Here is a 20,759-nt window from a genome sequence, read left to right on the forward strand (position 1 = left end):
ACGACAACGAAGTCGTAGTGGGGAAGACGGGAGAAGAGCAGCCAGGGTAAGGGAAGACAACACACATGAGCAGGAAAAGGAAACCGACTATGGTGATTATTTGTGATGGTGGTGGTCGTGACGGTGGTGGTGGCAGAATCTCCGCAACAGGTAGAAGAAAGAGGGGGCGAGGAGAAGGAAGAGAAGAAGATCGCGCGCGAGAGAAACGAAGAGGAACGCGGGAGAGAACGGTCATTGCCACTACCTCACCTCGAGAGAGCCCGACCATACGCGCTAGAGTCCCCGTCGTCACGAAAAGCGTCGACCCCGACACGGTCTACCGTCCGCGGCTGTCCCGCAGTTTAGCCTGCCGTCGTTTATACCTGCCTACTCGGCTTCACCTACCTATCTACCTACCCACCAACTCGTGGGGGGGCTGTTGTGCTCCTCTCTCACGAGGACGCGAGCGAGCTCGACCGATGCGTGTCGTCGTGGCCTGCCGATTCTTCATGCAGGGGGAGCGAGACCGCGAGCGAGTCTCACCTGGATCGAGGGATCGGTTGATCCAGAAGTCGTGAACCGAGCAAACCAGTTAGATAGGTGCCAGCCGTGGCGAACAGATCGAGCCGGCGGCTGCCAGTCCGAGAGGTACGCCGAGAGGTTACACGTTCTTTCATCCTGCCGCGGTTCTCGCAGCCGGTCCGATTGTCGCGGGTTCCCCGAAGTCGCTCGAAGGGCGTTCTCCAAACCCAAAGGGGTTGCCGTGGGACCCCAGATGAGACGGGGAGGCGCCGGGCGCGGAGGCTCCATCACTCGACAGGGTTCGACCACGTGGCCGCAGGTGCCCGTTGCGATCGGGAGTGCCAGGCCTGGGTGGCTGACGTTCCAGGTGTTCTCCAGGTGATCTGGCGTGGGACATTCCGAAAATCTGACTCGGTGGCTCGAAACACTGTTTCGTTCGAAGGCGACGATGCATCGTCGCGAGGTCTGAGAAGAACTATAGACGCAAAGACGCGATAGAAGCAGAAGCAACAGCAGCTCGGCAGTGTCAGTCAAGGTATGCTCACGTCTCAAGGTCCCGGGTATATGAAGAAGCGTCGTATTTTCTTGTACGGGTGGCCTTCGCTGAGATTACAACAGACAACGGTCGATATCGTTTTTGCCGGAGGGGGAGGACGACGCACTTTCGCGGATAATTAAGCGGTTCCTGCGCTGCCGCGGGTTTCACGGTGGATACTGAACTTGAGCGAACAGGTGGTTTCTCCTGCGGTCTATCGTCCTTGATCCTTGGGATCAACAGCGGCGCGATTTATTCTTTTTTATTTCTGTGATCGAATAGTCAGTAATTATTGATAGATCAAAATTTAACTTGTCCCAAATCAAAAAGAATATATAAATACAGTTTTATTATAGTTCAATAGATTCTGAGTTAAAATATTATCTTAATCTTTTTAAAAATGCAGATGTAGCTTTGAAGTGATCAACAAATCTATAAAAAAATTATAGTTGTCAAATATAGTATTTCTCCAACAATATTGCTCCAGCAAAATATATTTTATGTAATTAAGCATATAAAATTTATCTTGCAAGCTATACAGTTGAATTAATTTTATAAAATAATAAATCTTGTTTATATAATAAAAGGGACAAAATGATAAATAAATAAATTACATTTGATTAAATTAAACTCAAGTCAAGCAAAAAATGTAACAATAAAAATTGTATTGTCAAATATAATATTTCTCCAATAATATTGCTCCAGCAAGATATATTTTATGTAATTAAGCATATAAAATTTATCTTGCAAGCTATACAGTTGAATTAATTTTATAAAATAATAAATCTTGTTTATATAATAAATAAAAGGGACAAAATGATAAATAAATAAATTACATTTGATTAAATTAAACTCAAGTCAAGCAAAAAAATGTAACAATAAAAATTATATTGTCAAATATAATATTTCTCCAATAATATTGCTCCAGCAAGATATATTTTATGTAATTAAGCATATAAAATTTATCTTGCAAGCTATACAGTTGAATTAATTTTATAAAATAATAAATCTTGTTTATATAATAAACAAAAGAGACAAAATGATAAATAAATAAATTACATTTGATTAAATTAAACTCAAGTCAAGCAAAAAATGTAAAAATAAAAATTATAGTTGTCAAATATAGTATTTCTCCAATAATATTGCTCCAGCAAGATATATTTTATGTAATTAAGCATATAAAATTTATTTTGCAAGCTATACAGTTGAATTAATTTTATAAAATAATAAATCTTGTTTATATAATAAACAAAAGGGACAAAATGATAAATAAATAAATTACATTTGATTAAATTAAACTCAAGTCAAGCAAAAAATGTAACAATAAAAATTGTATTGTCAAATATAATATTTCTCCAATAATATTGCTCCAGCAAGATATATTTTATGTAATTAAGCATATAAAATTTATCTTGCAAGCTATACAGTTGAATTAATTTTATAAAATAATAAATCTTGTTTATATAATAAATAAAAGGGACAAAATGATAAATAAATAAATTTGATTAAATTAAACTCAAGCCAAGGAAAAAATGTAAGAATAGATAGATTACACAGTAGCTTCATTTCATTATCCGCCTGATGAGCGCGGTTTATTGGCCGAATAATCAATTCAGAATTTCATATACTATCGTGACGTACTACATCGACGAGCGGGACATATTGCCGATCCGTTGTCGAAGTCAACCGCATGTCTTTAGAATAGCGGTATACTTGACTCGTTTCAGCTGAATTTCATTCGTACGTGGCACCCGGGCACCCGTACGTATACCTGTACGTGTGTAAACTAACGTCTGTTTCCGATTTTACGTCGTTTCATGCATTATTCATGCGCTCTCGCTGAGAAAAAATCTGGTATTCTTTGAAACAGAGTGTTTATTTCAACAAAATAGCTCTTTTAAACGCTTTTCTTAAGGCGATATGAATTATCGCTGATAAGACGCACTATTGTTTGTCAGAATGTTTTTTTGTTGTAATTTGTTAAAAGCGATATCGGGGTAGTAATTTCGAATTATCAGGAAAAACCTTGAATTATATAATTCGAGTCAACATTTTTCTTCTATTTTCATTAATTAAATTTCAATTTATATTTTGATATTTTAAATACAATCAAATCTTCCTTCAAAATTTTTTTTAATTTATGGCGAAAATTTTTATCATTTTCTAAATGAGAAATCTTTGTTCGTTTATTGTCTATTTGAGATACAAAATAGGAAGTCGATTCTTATGTACATATACCTATCTGAAATTATTTATAAATCTGCTAGAAATTTATAAACGTGAGAAAGTTTAAATTAAAAATTAGCAAATTTTCGATTCAGAAACATCTTAATCCTTATATGAAATCTCAATTGAAATTCAAATAGTAGATTTATAAATAGCTGGATAGTTTTACAAATTCTTAGATAATGTTCCTGGATAAAAGTTGACAGATACCGTCATCATAATCAAAGTTCAAGCCAATTTTGTGGCACACACATACATACATATATAGTATGTCTCATTATTATTACTTATTCAATATTAAATAAAATTCGCTTCATAAAATTCTCAGACAATTTTCTTGGATGAGAGCTGAAGGGTCGTCATCGTAATCATAGTTCAAGCCAATTTTACATAAGCTACCGTACACATGTAATATCTGTAAATGCGTTATCCACTAAAGGGAAATAATCTACGATAATGATCCAGGGATTGAGCGTAGGATTTTATTCGCGCATAACGTATCTCGGCGCCAACCCACATGTGCGCCTCGCATTAGATACGTGAGTACAAATGAAAGTGGCAGGTACCGTTATTAAGCGAGTGCTGGCTTACGACAAAAGCTATTCCTACGATGCGTATATGTATACGTCGTGGTACGCACGTGCGTTCTAGTCGCTTTCGTCCGCCAATTAAGACGCGTCATTTTTCTCAAACGAAAGAGAACATCAATTCCGTGAATACGCAAGAGTCTAATTAATACGCTAAGCGCGGAAAAAAAGGACATTTATATTAGCGTGATAAGACACGCGTATGACAATTGATGAAGTAAAATTGATAAAAATAAAATTGATAAAATAAAAATAAAGGAATCTTCTAAAAATTATTTCTCTGTGCGAAATAAATAAGTAATGTTACAAATATGTTACATTACATCTCTAAGCTCGCTGCGACATCGCGGTGATTATTAAATTAATTGAAGATCATTAAGAGATTGATTATTTCAAAAACAGTTTTTCAAACAGTCATTTTTCTCAAACGAAAGAGAACAATCAATTCCGTGAATACACAAGAGTCTAATTAATACGCTAAGCGCGGAGAAAAAGGACACCTACATTAGCGTGATAAGACACGCGTATGATTGAGTTGACGTCTTCTACGAAGTAAGATACTCGTAAGAATGTCAATAGATTTCTAAATATTATGCAATATTATATTATAATTATATAAAGTCATTTTGCTCTGCATACGTCAGAGAATTTCGAAGAAAAACATTTAATATATACCTTTGTTCGTAATTAACTTCCAAAATTGCATTTTTCTGTAAATTTACAATAATTACATCCAACGTTCAGTAATTTTCGTAATATCGGTTGTAGTTTCGCTTAATTCACTATTTGTTTCTGGAATATCCTCAGCTTTGCCTTTTACTTGATCAGCATCGATTGAAGAATGAGCAAATCTTTTATTTTTCGGTAAACGATGGCGATAATTCTTGTGGATATTCCGAGACATTTCTACAACGCGTTCGTTGAAATCCATAATTGATGAAGTAAAATTGATAAAAATAAAATTGATAAAATAAAAATAAAGGAATCTTCTAAAAATTATTTCTCTGTGCGAAATAAATAAGTAATGTTACAAATATGTTACGTTACATCTTTTAAGCTCGCTGCGACATCGCGGTGATTATTAAATTAATTGAAGATCATTAAGAGATTGATTATTTCAAAAACAGTTTCTCAAACAGTCATTTTTCTGAAACGAAAGAGAACAATCAATTTCGTGAATCAATTCCGTGAATACGCAAGAGTCTAATTAATACGCTAAGCGCGGAAAAAAAGGACACTTATATTAGCGTGATAAGACACGCGTATGACAATTGATGAAGTAAAATTGATAAAAATAAAATTGATAAAATAAAAATAAAGGAATCTTCTAAAAATTATTTCTCTGTGCGAAATAAATAAGTAATGTTACAAATATGTTACGTTACATCTTTTAAGCTCGCTGCGACATCGCGGTGATTATTAAATTAATTGAAGATCATTAAGAGATTGATTATTTCAAAAACAGTTTTTCAAACAGTCATTTTTCTCAAACGAAAGAGAACAATCAATTCCGTGAATACACAAGAGTCTAATTAATACGCTAAGCGCGGAGAAAAAGGACACCTACATTAGTGTGATAAGACACGCGTATGATTGAGTTGACGTCTTCTACGAAGTAAGATACTCGTAAGAATGTCAATAGATTTCTAAATATTAATATTATATTATAATTATATAAAGTCATTTTGCTCTGCATACGTCAGAGAATTTCGAAGAAAAACATTTAATATATACCTTTGTTCGTAATTAACTTCCAAAATTGCATTTTTCTGTAAATTTACAATAATTACATCCAACGTTCAGTAATTTTCGTAATATCGGTTGTAGTTTCGCTTAATTCACTATTTGTTTCTGGAATATCCTCAGCTTTGCCTTTTACTTGATCAGCATCGATTGAAGAATGAGCAAATCTTTTATTTTTCGGTAAACGATGGCGATAATTCTTGTGGATATTCCGAGACATTTCTACAACGCGTTCGTTGAAATCCATAATTGATGAAGTAAAATTGATAAAAATAAAATTGATAAAATAAAAATAAAGGAATCTTCTAAAAATTATTTCTCTGTGCGAAATAAATAAGTAATGTTACAAATATGTTACGTTACATCTTTTAAGCTCGCTGCGACATCGCGGTGATTATTAAATTAATTGAAGATCATTAAGAGATTGATTATTTCAAAAACAGTTTCTCAAACAGTCATTTTTCTGAAACGAAACAGAACAATCAATTTCGTGAATCAATTCCGTGAATACGCAAGAGTCTAATTAATACGCTAAGCGCGGAAAAAAAGGACACTTATATTAGCGTGATAAGACACGCGTATGACAATTGATGAAGTAAAATTGATAAAAATAAAATTGATAAAATAAAAATAAAGGAATCTTCTAAAAATTATTTCTCTGTGCGAAATAAATAAGTAATGTTACAAATATGTTACGTTACATCTTTTAAGCTCGCTGCGACATCGCGGTGATTATTAAATTAATTGAAGATCATTAAGAGATTGATTATTTCAAAAACAGTTTTTCAAACAGTCATTTTTCTCAAACGAAAGAGAACAATCAATTCCGTGAATACACAAGAGTCTAATTAATACGCTAAGCGCGGAGAAAAAGGACACCTACATTAGCGTGATAAGACACGCGTATAATTGAGTTGACGTCTTCTACGAAGTAAGATACTCGTAAGAATGTCAATAGATTTCTAAATATTATGCAATATTATATTATAATTATATAAAATCATTTTGCTCTGCATACGTCAGAGAATTTCGAAGAAAAACATTTAATATATACCTTTGTTCGTAATTAACTTCCAAAATTGCATTTTTCTGTAAATTTACAATAATTACATCCAACGTTCAGTAATTTTCGTAATATCGGGTGTAGTTTCGCTTAATTCACTATTTGTTTCTGGAATATCCTCAGTTTCGCCTTTTATTTGATCAGCATCGATTGAAGAATGAGCAAATCTTTTATTTTTCGGTAAACGATGGCGATAATTCTTGTGGATATTTCGAGACATTTCTGCAACGCGTTCGTTGAAATCCATAATTGATGAAGTAAAATTGATAAAAATAAAATTGATAAAATAAAAATAAAGGAATCTTCTAAAAATTTTTTCTCTGTGCGAAATAAATAAGTAATGTTACAAATATGTTACGTTACATCTTTTAAGCTCGCTGCGACATCGCGGTGATTATTAAATTAATTGAAGATCATTAAGAGATTGATTATTTCAAAAACAGTTTCTCAAACAGTCATTTTTCTGAAACGAAAGAGAACAATCAATTCCGTGAATCAATTCCGTGAATTCTGACGTGAACGCAAGAGTCTAATTAATACGCTAAGCGCGGAGAAAAAGGACACTTATATTAGCGTGATAAGACACGCCTATGATAATTGCTGAAGTAAAATTGATAAAAATAAAATTGATAAAATAAAAATAAAGGAATCTTCTAAAAATTATTTCTCTGTACGAAATAAATAAGTAATGTTACAAATATGTTACGTTACATCTTTTAAGCTCGCTGCAACATCGCGGTGATCATTAAATTTATTGAAGATCATTAAGAGAATGATTATTTCAAAAACAGTTTCTCAAACAGTCAATTTTCTCAAACGAAAGAGAACAATCCATTCCGTGAATACGCAAGAATCTAATTAATACGCTAAGCGCGAAGAAAAAGGATACTTATATTAGGGTGATAAGACACGCGTATGATAATTGATGAAGTAAAATTGATAAAAGTTTCTCAAACAGTCATTTTTCTCAAACGAAAGAGAACAATCAATTCCGTGAATACGCAAGAGTCTAATTAATATGCTAAGCGCGGAGAAAAAGGACACTTATATTAGCGTGATAAGACACGCCTATGATAACTGATGAAGTAAAATTGATAAAAATAAAATTGATAAAATAAAAATAAAGGAATCTTCTAAAAATTATTTCTCTGTACGAAATAAATAAGTAATGTTACAAATATGTTACGTTACATCTTTTAAGCTCGCTGCAACATCGCGGTGATCATTAAATTTATTGAAGATCATTAAGAGATTGATTATTTCAAAAACAGTTTCTCCCATTTTATAAAGTATAATTAAGTGCAGCTTTTTGACCGACAAAGAACATGACAATATTCTAAATTATTTGACGTAAATGGAAAGAGAAGAACGATTCGTTTCTCCAACGATCGAGTGTATTCGATCGCCAATTGCGAGTTGACGCTCTGTTAGATTATGTATACCAAGTCAATTAATAGGGGCACCGAGTGCTTGTACTTTGAGCAAAGAAAGATACTAATTAGAAATGCATCGACCAGCGAAGATAACCGTTGCCCAACGTTTTAGAAGTCGGAAAAGAATCGATGACCTGACCATCGACAAGCTAACGCAACTCACGTCGACGCTCTTTCGCTCGTTGCTTCATTCACCCGAATTCCTGTCTCTGTATAACTGTAACGCTTTTTATCGCTTCCTCGAGATGAAGCAGAGTGTACATTGAATGAAATCATTGCATCTTCTCCGCCAGTAAATGACCGGAGATTTAATGTAGAAATATTCGCTCGCTTCTCGATACAATCGCTCGGACGGTGTACTTGTGTAAATTCTGTAATTTCCCGTCTCCCCGTAAAGAGAATGTTGTATTATAAAATGTTATTTATAAAAACGCTATTTATAAATTATGTGTTTTACACAAACTGTAAAAATATAGACGTATTTATGGGGGAGGAAATATTTATTTAAAAAAATAGTATGAAAATTTCTTAGAAGACTTAAATTAAATATTAAAATAAGATTAATTAATAGATTTAAATTAATCTTATTTTAATATTTAATTAAATTAAAGGATAAATTCGTGGTTATAATAATTGAATGAATTTTTTGATTTAAATATAAAGAGTACACCCGTGGATCGCTTTGTTGATCGCCGCAGTAGGATCTCGGCAAAGTATGACGTTACACCCAAATTCCTGCCTCCGAATAACTGTAACTCGGTTCCGGGTGCCGATCATATGATGATGGTTATCGAGTAGTCGTCACTGAATTCGCTGATGGTTCTTGGTACCTCGAAATGACGTAAGATACAGATGCGAAGTGTCAAAAATTGAATCTACAAATCGGAAATAAAATCTTGATATTCCTAACTGAAGGCGAATCAACTTGATTCTTACCCTTCCTCAGTTTTATCGATGGCAGATCGATGAAGTCTGTAAAATGAGCATTTTTCGATCAACCTAATCGTTGACGGAATCTATTCGTCTTCTGTTGAGACTGAATTGTAGAAAGAGCGACTGTCATGAGAGACCTTGAAATTATTATACTTTATCATACAGTTCGCGATCAGCTGTAAACTTGCCGAACTTTTTTCCTCTTGTCAGAATTCCTATCTAGATACTATCAGCGAAAATTAGAAAAATTAGGAAAAGATCGAGAGTAATATATTTATAAAACCCAATGTATCCTTTAATTTTATTTTTGATTTATTTCGTGTGTTGAAGATAATGTTAAACACATGCTTCAAGCATGTTTGATGGATATATTACAAGAATATATAAATCAATAGCTAATTAAATCCGAATGTAATTTCACGCTCGATAAACAATCCGGTTTATCGTTTGTTTCTTAACATTTATGTTATTAAAACAATTGTGTTTAATCATCAATTAATCATAATTAATTAAGATACTAGCATCTAGTTTTACATCACGAAAACATTTTACACTTCGCGTCGTGCATACGATATGCACAGTTGAACATTTGTTTGCTTTATTTGTCATTGAAAGATGAATGAGTTGCCCTTCGGTGTAATAAGAAAGCAATTTGTCAAGTGATTCAATATCATTCTGACATCTTGGAGTAAATAATCGGGTTCCGAAATTGTAACTGTGATTGTAAGAAATGTAAATGATACAGTGGTCGCAGAAAAAGATCATCGCGTGAAAAGTAACAAAATTTAGATGATAAATTAAAATTAGGCAGTCGCTATACGAGTGGCAAAAAGTGTAAACGTTAAAGTGCAGCATCTCGCTGTAATCAAATGCAATTGCAGGTGTAATTATGTCCAGTCGAACGGACAGTCTATTCTCATCTCGTGGGAACGGGCAGTCTATTCTCATCTCGTGTTCCTACACTGAGAAAAAATTTGATTGTATCAACAAGACGTATATGATTGAAGGCATTTTGGTTAAATCAAGAATTTCTATTTATCATGATAAGAAGACTCGATTTTTTAACTTTTATTTATTAACCAGAACGTTTAATAGATTTTACTATAAGGATTTGGTTAGTATTTTCTGGTTGAATCTATAAAATTCCTTGTTGCATAAACTTTTTTGCTTGCTTCTTAACTTAACTCGTATTCAATATTTGCCATAAAATGTATTAAAGAACTAGTATTAACATTAAATCCAAAGTATATTTTTTTCTCTTACGAGCAGTAGTGCTAGAAAGAGGACGTTAGCTCTCTGACTGTGTGTGTTTGAGCTGCATCCTCTTCTTGCATCACTGTTTATCAGTTTAATTTCTAACAAACTGAATTTAAAATAATTTATTCAATAATCTGGATTGAATTTATCCAATAATCTTGTTGGAATTCAGAATATTGGGAATATAAATTTACCATGTGACACTAGTGGACGAAACGCAAACTAAAAAATATGGCTATCGCAAAGGGCGATTTAATATTAATATGGCAATCAGTGTGTTTCTATAAAATAAAAGTGAATAATACATTGAGAAGTATTAGAATAAACAAAAAAATGAAGACACAAGGAAAATAAATAAATTTTTTCACGACTTTTTACCACACATGATAATTAAGCCAGAATTTATTACATTCTGACTTTCAATCATATTTCTTGAAGAGGGTATAGCATTGGTAGCTACACAAAGTATCTAAACGCAGTGACAACATTTGCGTTTTTTTAACAATTTTTAAAACAGTATTCTTATATTTAATATATATTTATATATTTAAATATGAAATCGCCCTTTGCGACAGCCATATTTGTTATGCGACACAAGCGTCCCTCTACCCGCGGTGGTAATTTTTTTTCCCAATTAAACAGACTTTTGAGATTAGATGGACAAAATTTTAGACGACTTAGTACTGGCGAGTTTAGTATTATTAACCAGAAAATTTGGTAAATTAAACAGGAAGAAATTTATCAGATTCATCTGGTAATTCCAACAAGAATTCTGGTTCGTCCATTTTCCAACAGACATACTGGTTGAATCTACCAAAATTCTAATTAATGCAACCAGATTTTTTTCTCAGTGTAGACTCATTATGTCGTATCGTAAATGTCGATACTGTCTGAATTTATTTAAATCTTGGAATGTAAGACATTAATTACATTGAGAAAATAAAGAGCCATTGTAATTTTATAAAATTTTATCTTTCGTTCGTTACTACTCATTTTTCAAAAAGAATGCGAAAATAAGCGTTTGTAAGAAATTAAAATTATTAAATTAAAAAATCAAATTTTAGCGTTTTAACTTCTGATTGTTTTCGTCTGTGTTTCAGATGTGTGACCGGCGAAAACAGGCTTGGTTCGTCGTTTTCATCAGCAGCGTGTTGATGCACACCGTTGTTATCGCCAGTCCGATCTATGTTCCTCAATTTCTACCGGGAAGTAAGTACTTTAGATCGCTTTATTATTCGCGAGAAGAGTGTATCAATAGTTTTCCTTCAGATAGCATCGATAGTTCATGGGGGCCTATCTTCCGGATAGTTTGGAGAGTCTAAAGCGATATTCAATGATCGCAATTTGCTGATTAAAATACCGTTATGTCGTCTTACGGAAATTGAGCCTCCGGCGGATCGATCTCCGATTATAAATAGTTTTTAATTGATCATAATTCTGCGAATATAACCGAAATAAATTCGTTGCACTTCTTCACACGGCTACAAAGCTTCTCAAGACCCGCTATCGATCCAGGACAATATGAAGATGCCGCTTAAAATTACTGCTCTATATTTCTGGCAATATCTGGGAATATAAAGTTCGCATGATATTTTTGCAAGATGTACGATGTTCTTAGATGAAAATCTTGCGCAGTGTGAATATTGCAAATATCAATGTTTATCAAATTCAATTTCATGAAATATTCTATTCTTATAGGAATTTATTTATTTAATAATTTATTTATATCTATTTTTTTACTTATATTTATATTTATATATTATTATATTTATATTTATATTTAGTTATAACATTTATATTTACATTTATGTATTATAGTTATTTTGTATTTATTTATATTTATTTTATATTTATTTATAATTAATTTATCTAATTTATTGTGTACGCAAAGAAAATTAATTCTCCGCCGACATATTTCTCTCAGTCTTCCAAAATTAATATCTCGATACGCGCATTTACAATTGAAAATGTTGATTTTAGATATTGTGGACGCAGCATGCATTTTAAACTGATTCCTACGATATATCAACGTTCGTCTCGCTCTGGCTCTTTCACGCTCGTTGCATTTTCCTCCTGTGTCAGCTGAGTAACGGATCGGTATACAAATACCAGTAACCGGCACAGCAAGGTCCGATCATTTTCTATACGTGTGCGTAAGCGCTTACCTGTCTCTGTCGCGCAGCGACATTGAACCTACCTTGAATTTGTATTCGAACGGAACGTGGGCGGACTGGTCAGTTTTCTGTAGAAGTGGGTCACATACGGTCATCGGGCCACGTGGCTTGCAAAGATTTTTTCCATCATCCGTTTGTTTTTTACGAATACCAAAGCCGCGAACGACGATCTCGTTATATTTTATCGTCATTCCCCTAATTAAAGCTATGTATTGAAACTATCCTCTATAATCCTATGGAATTTTAAGATATTATTCGCACCTTGCGACTAACTCACAATTTCGTGTCTCTACTATACTATTGGGAAAAAAAATTACCACCGCAGGTAGAGGGACGCTCGTGTCGCATAACAAATATGGCTGTCGCAAAGGGCGATTTGACATTTGAGAATACTGTTTTAAAAATTGTCAAGGAAACGCAAATGTTGCCACTGCGTTTAGATACTTTGTGTAGCTATACCAATGCTACACCCTCTTCAAGAAATATGATTGAAGGTCAGAATATAATAAATTCTGGCTTAATTATCATATGCGGTAAAAGTCGTGAAAAAATTTATTTATTTTCCTTGTGTCTTCATTTTTTTCTTTATTCTAATACTTCTCAATGTATTATTCATTTTTATTTCATAAAAACACACTGATTGCCGTATCTAAACAATATTAAATCGCCCTTTGACGGCCATATTTTTTAGTTTGCGTTTCGTCCACTAGTATCGCATGGTAAATTTATATTCCCAATATTCTGAATTCCAACAAGATTATTGAATAAATTCAATCCATATTAAATAAATTATTTTAAATTCAGTTTGTTAGAAATTAAACTGATAAACAATGATGCAAGAAGAGGATGCAGCTCAAACACACACAATCAAAGAGCTAGCATCCTCTTTCTGGCACTACTGCTCGTAAGAGAAAAAAAATACATTGAGTAAAAAATCTGTTGCATTAATTAGAATTCTAGTAGATTCAACCAGTATGTCTGTTGGAAAATGGACGAACTAGAATTCTTGTAGGAATTACCAGATAAATCTGATTAATTTCTTCCTGTTAAATTTATCAAATTTTCTGGTTAATAATACTAAACTTACCAGCACTAAGTCGTCTAAAATTTTTTCTATTTAATCTCAAAAGTCTGTTTAATATTTTAAATTCCAATAAAATTATTGGATAAATTTAATTCAGATTATTAAATAAATTATTTTAAATTCAGTTTGTTAGAAATTAAACTGATAAACAGTGATGCAAAAAGAGGATGCAGCTCAAACACACGCAATCAGAGAGCTAGCATCTTCTTTTTGGCACTACTGCTCGTAAGAAAAAAAAATATACTGAGAAAAATATCTGCTTGCATTAATTAGAATTCTGATAGATTCAACTAGTATGTCTGTTGGAAAATGAACGAACCAGAATTCTTATAGGAATTACCAGATGAATCTGATTAATTTCTTCCTGTTAAATTTATCAAATTTTCTAGTTAATAATATTAAACTTGGCAGCATCAAGTCGTCTAAAATTTTTTCCATTTAATCTCAAAAGTCTGTTTAATATTTTGAATTCCAACATGATTATGGGATAAATTCAATCCAGATTATTGAATAAATTATTTTAAATTCAGTTTGTCAGAAATTAAACTGATAAACAGTAATGCAAGAAGAGGATGCAGCTCAAACACACACAATCAGAGAGCTAGCGTCCTCTTTCTAGCATTATTGCTCGTAAGAGAAAAAAATACTTACTCTAAAAATACTATATACTTTGGATTTCATGTTAATACTAGTTCTTTATATACATTTCATGGCAAATATTGAATACGAGTTAAGTTAAGAGTGGCTTGCTGTCTAGCGGCAAGCAAAGAAATTAATGTAACAAGAAATTTTACAGATCTAACCCAAAAATACTAATACCAAATCCTTATAGTAAAATCTATTAAACGTTGTCTAGTGTCGCATGGTAAATTTATATTCCCAATGATATTAATATGTAAATCACTGTCGATGACAGATCTTTCTTCCATGATTGGCGCGCGAAACTTCCGTTCCTGAATATCAGATAAAGCACTTTCCTGCCATGTGAATCGCGGCACGAGTGAAATTCCTTGCGCAGGATTGCGTGGGTGGCGAGCAACGCATACCTGATGCGAGTATGTGTCGGCTGAAATTCCGTCAGCTGCATAAAGGTGCCGTCAACTTTCTTTCATGCCGATGACTAACTAACGTGTCACTTCCGCTAGCACGCATTCCCAACGCGGAAGGATGACCGGCGCAGGACTTTTTGGGCGAGCGTTCTGACCGACTGACCTGGTAATTCGAATGGCTGGAACCGCAAACCATTTTACGCTTGATTTTCACTCGCTGCGAGAAGCGTCCGCAAAAGAAAGTAAACATTCGCGGAAAAACGACGGCGGTTTAACGGCCCGTCGATTTCTGAAGCGCTGATTCTAACTGTTGGCTTTGACCGTCGTTTATGAATTTGTTTATTGTTGGGCTCGCTAAATCAAATGAAACGAATTAATCGGCAAATTCCATTTGGAATTTTATGGATGGCACTTCGAATCTGTCATCCAAGTGTCACTTCTATTTTCTCTACTCTAGTATTATTTAAGCGAAGCGATTATTAAGAGCGAAGCGTGGCACAATAGACAGCGCACTAGTCTAAAGTCAAAGGCCCCGGGTCCGAGTCCCGGTTGAACCGAAAAATTGTATACGCTCGTTCCTCTCTCGGAAGGCAATGGCAAACCACCGAGAAATCTTGCCAAGAACATCTCTCTAATGTACAGTTCGGAATTTGCATTAAACTGTAGGTCCCATATACGTGTGATCATCTGGTACGCAACGCAGGTGTACGAAAAAGAGAGATCACCATGTTCGGAATCGAACAAAAGGACTAAGGAGAAGTATTATTTAAAGCTGATGTAAATATTACGTAGTATTATTCAACAACGTAAATTCCCGTGTTCATCGCGCTAAACGATCTGTCACTTTCTTTGGCGCGATATACACGGTGTGCCATGGATATTCACGGATTTTCCAAGTGAATGCCGAGAACCCGTTGGTCCATCCAGGCACGTCAGGTCAGGCATGGCCGTTTAATCATGCCAAGCCGGGACACTCTGGAATGCATACGGTGATTTCGTTGGATTGAAGACCCAGGAGGAAGAGGGAAAGACAGAGAGAAAGAAAAAGATGGAGAGGAGGAGATTGTGATGGTGTCTTAGAAGGAAACGGGCTGTTACATTAGGCTACGACTGTGACCCACTTTTGGGTCGGGCAACTAGCTCATACATTGAAACTTAACGGTACCGAGATGCTTCGCTTCGCCTGACATCAATTCGTTCTTCGATGAAATGCGCCATACGCCGTATACGTATTAGCGTTTAGCTTACAATCAGTCGCTTGAAAAGCACGATGCTGTGAAAGAATTCGAATCCTGGGCTTTTACGAGACGACTTACATCGAAATCTTTCATGATGAACCAAGGACGAGTTTCTTCTCTCAACTTTTGTTCGAGTCGTCGTTAATGGATGCTATTTTTCCTTACTTCTTGAGTCATTAATCAATCTTGCAAGTAAAACTATCCCTACGATGTTCATTAGCTACGTGAAGCTTCTATATAATTATAGTAAAAACTTCTTGCTGATATTTTAAAATCCTTCTACTTTTTGAAAGCGTAGATTTTATTTGACGGAGAGCTTCTTTACCTTCCTGCGATGCGCGCTGCTCTTTCACGGCTAACTGTATTGCACGACCGTATGAATCATTGTCAAAGCAGACTCTTGTCATTCCGTTATACGTCTCTGATATTTCCGACATTTTAAATTTACATATGACATCTGTTTGTTTATCCATTTCCCGCTCGGTCGACATAATGCGCTAAAATAGAAGATTCTTGACATCCCAATTAATAATGTATATACGTACGATCTTCCTCTTTCTTTAACAAAAGTACTTCAAAATAATAGAAAGAGCCTCTAAATAATATTATTACAAACTTGTAAACAAAATTACGGAAAACAATACCGATAAAGTACGGTAGCTTTCGTGTGTGGACGGTATATTAATAGGATATTACGGTTATCAGCTCGCGTATTCGGCTGATATTTGCGCTTATCACAATTTCGTCGAGTCGAAGCTATCCGTCATACTTGCGCCGCATTTTCTTTTTGATTCCGTTTCGCAATTATGCGCCGTTTATGCCGTCCCGCGTCTTCCATCATCCACGAGATCGCGGTTGAACGTACGGCAAGACCATTAAGAGAGAATTATAAGCGGATAGGTTGACGATACGAGAGCGAAGTGTTACGGCCGGGAATGTGTATCGTCAAGTGAACAGTTATAGACAACGGGTGAGGGGGTTGATATACACTCTTCGAAGGAGATCAAGGAACACGGAAGCATTTATCTAATCGCCATTGACGGCACGGAGCAAATTTCTCCTCGAGGCATTTTCACGTGCAACGCTTCAATTCGCGTATTCTTCTCCCCGTGATAAAGCGGGCTTTTAATGCTCGCGAGGTAATCTTTCCGAACGGAAGAATTCTATGTCTATCGCCTGAAACAATCGCGTATTGTTAAGAAACAAAGTTGTCCAAATTATTCTTAAAGTCGACGAAGAAAGGAAGAATAAATAAAGAAGAATATTAATCTTATTTACAGGGTATACTCAGGGTAATCTCTTTCCAAAAAAGCTCTTGTAGTTTACCTCGAGAGCTTTCCAAAACACTATAATAAAGTATTTTTTTATCGAGTATTTTTCGAGTTATGGGGCTTAAAATAATTTCTCAATTTGTACATGAACCATAAAATATCTAGTAAAATATTCATTTTTCGATTAGCTTACCTTAAGGATGTTTTGTACCTATTTTTCAAATATTGAGAATTTAATGAAAATTGTACAGGATGTCCTTACATAGTTTAGAATCTTCAGTACAATTTTTAAATCGATTCACTAAAGCGTTTACAAGTTATAAGCATTTTAATTTGCACCGAATTAACATTTGTTCTTATGGGAAACATATAACCACGTCGATTCAAATGACAAAAACACATGGGAATAATATTCAGAATTTGTTTAAAATTTGTTTAAAAAGTTTAGATACAGAGGAAATATTTGGTCAAATAATATTATACAAGTACTAACTGGTTAAAAAGATATTAAATATAATTCAATGAAGTTAGCCATGTATCTGTCACAAGGCGAAATTCTCTGCCAAAAGTTAATCATTTCGATTAACAAAATTCGGAATATTTCAGTAAAAACGCAATAAATATTAAAAAATACATCTCTGCACTGTACACTGTAAAAAACTTTGTGTAAATTTACAACTATTAAAGTGGGTAATATTGAGACCAACTATTAAAGGTGTATATTTACATACATTATTAAATTTATATTTCATAGATAAAATTATTATCTTAAATGGTAAGTAAGCATCTTGTACCAATAAATTTACATGTTAGAAGTAGATTTCTAGAAATGTTTATGTAATAATACATTTTGTATATGTATTTATACAATTTCACATATTAAATTTAATTTAAAATTACATACATAATTAATGTAACAATTACGCTATTTATAACAAAAATATATAAATTCATGTATTTTTACAAAAATTAGTTATTTTACTACTCTTTATTGTGTAAATATTCGTTTATATTTGATAAGAAATTACAAGGTTAAAAGTATAATTTTAAAATTTTAATATAAATATTACAAAAAATTGTACATTTACATAAAATCCAAAAATTACACTTTTAATCTTGTAATTTCTTATCAAATATAAACGAATATTTACACAACAAAGAGTAAAATAACTAATTTTTGTAAAAGTACATGAATTTATATATTTCTGTTATAAATAGCATAATTGTTACATTGATTATATGTGTAATTTTATATACTTTTTTTACAGTGTAGCTAAGATCAAATTGTAATATTCCACACAATTTCTCATATTCAAAATATTATACATCAAAAGTGGATATATTCATCAATATGATTTTCAGCTACTTTTTTCTGAGATTATACATACAAAACATCCTTAATGCTCGCGTGTAATCTTCCCGAACGGAAGAATTCTATGTCTATCGCCTGAAACAATCGCGTATTGTTATGAAACAAAGTTCCAGTGAATTATTCTTAAAGTCGACGAAGAAAGGAAGAATAAATAAAGAAGAATACTAATATTATTTACATGGTATCAGGGTAATATCTTCCCAAAAAAAGCTCTTGTAGTTTACCTCGAGAGCTTTTCAAAACACTATAATAAAGTATTTTTTCATCGAGTACTTTTCGAGTTATGAGGCTTGAAATAATTTCTCAATTTTTACATAAACCATAAAATATCTAGTAAAATATTCATTTTTCGATCATCTTACCTTAATACTTTCATATATAAAATAATGAAAGGAATCAATAGGTGTAAAGAAAACACATAATTGTTTCAGAAAAAAAATATGTAATGATTAATTGCAAATTATATCTTTTGCGAGAATATAAATCAAGAATTCTAAAAATATGTAGAAACTAAGAGGAGTCGTTATATAAAAAATCAACTTTTAATAGCAATATATTAATAGCAATATATTTAATAGCAATATAAGGATATACTCTCTTATCTAATTAATACTCTCTTATCTCGTATTGCATCGAGAAGTACTGAGGAATGAGGAATGCTGATCAGAGGATTCTGATCAGTTTGTCGTAGAGACAAACACGAGAAACATAATGACAATCGTTCTTTTTCTTCTTCCACTTTGCAGGCACGGGCAGAAACATCAGGCACTTGCCCTGCGTGTCACGCAGGAGTGGCGAGACCGGCGTGTGTATGTTTGCGTTTACCTGCGCGAAGGCTAATGGCACGCATCTCGGCACCTGCATCGATCGCTTCTACTTCGGTAGCTGCTGCAAGATCGACGACGAGCCGGACATCTTCCCGCAGGACAATAGCATCGACGACGGGCCGCCGGCGCCGCCGCCAAGGCCGTTCATCACGACTCGCAAGCCCATCCCGAGCAACAGCATCCCGGAGTACTTTGCGAGACCAAAGCCGACAGATGAGAGGAAACCAACAGAGGCTCCTCAAACCACGGCAAGTAGACGTAGCGATTGCTAATGAAGCAGCTAGACGGCCTCGCTACGTGTCAGCGAGATGAGTAGTATGACAGCTTGAAATTGTTAGAGGCGAATCGATGGAATCGAAGTAACGTCTCTCGAGAATAATATATAATTGTTCTGTCAAGTCATCCCTGCGGAGTTAATATTAGATAAAATAGACTGATAATGAATAATTCGTACATTCTTCTCGATGACGCTTGATTTGAATCGTGCTCATATATTTTTTAGGATGGGAAATCGATTTGCAATTTAATTTAATTATGTAGAAAATTTGGTTTAACATTTTTTTAAAAAAACGAATATATAACGGTGAGAATACAATTTGAATTACAATACGTAGAACGTGAGACATCATGTTTCCTCATCTCTCATTCAGATATTATAATAACTTTCTCTGCGTGAGATCATCGAGATAAACGTAGTAACTCACGTAATCTTGCAATCGATTCATATATTCAAGAAAGAAAGTTACTCATTAAAATGCTTGATCATCAGTATACATGTAGCAAAATATATGTATGAATTTAACATACACAAATTTTACAATTTTTGAATCACTCAACATACGTTAAGTTTTATTTCCTCTTACTCAGAAATGCTGTAAAAAATTAATTAAATTATAAAAAATACAAATTAACTTTATCAGATAATCAGCTCTTGAGGATGTCGCTTTTTTAAAGATACACTGAGAAAAAAATCTGGTTGCATTAATTAGAATTCTTATAGATAGATTCAACCAGTATGTTTGTTGAAAATGGACGACCCAGAATTATTGTATAGGAATCATCAGATGAATCTCATTAATTTCTTCTTGTTAAATTTACTAAAATTTCTGCTTAATAATATTAAACTCGCCAGCACCAAATCGTCTAAAATTTTTTACATCTAATCTCAAAAGTCTGTTTAATTGGGAAAAAAATACCACCGCGGGTAGAGGAACGCTCGTGTCGCATAACAAATATGGCTGTCGCAAAGAGCGATTTGACATTTAAAAATACTGTTTTAAAAATTGTTAAGAAAACGCAAATGTTGTCACTGCGTTTAGATACTTTGTGTAGCTATACCAATGCTACACCCTCTTCAAGAAATATGATTGAAGGCCAGAATGTAATAAATTTTGGCTTAATTATCATGTGCGGTAAAAAGTCGTGAAAAAATTTATTTATTTTCCTTGTGTCTTCATTTTTTTCTT

The 20,759-nt window shown here is 33.8% G+C and overlaps 1 protein-coding gene across 1 annotated transcript in view; it reads left to right on the forward strand.

Moving 5' to 3' along the window:
• Positions 1–501: 501 nt before the first annotated feature.
• Positions 502–20,759, forward strand: part of LOC105251145 (serine proteinase stubble) — a 33,953-nt gene continuing 13,695 nt past the window's right edge. Inside the window, exons 1-3 of the mRNA XM_011257712.3 lie at positions 502–1,036; positions 11,379–11,487; positions 19,213–19,541. Of these exons, the coding sequence (XP_011256014.1) occupies positions 11,379–11,487; positions 19,213–19,541 (438 nt within the window). The 5' untranslated portion in view covers positions 502–1,036. The remainder of the gene's footprint in view (positions 1,037–11,378; positions 11,488–19,212; positions 19,542–20,759) is intronic.

This window comes from Camponotus floridanus, unplaced genomic scaffold (assembly GCF_003227725.1).
Source record: "Camponotus floridanus strain SB8 unplaced genomic scaffold, Cflo_v7.5 scaffold77, whole genome shotgun sequence".
NCBI lineage: Eukaryota > Metazoa > Arthropoda > Insecta > Hymenoptera > Formicidae > Camponotus > Camponotus floridanus.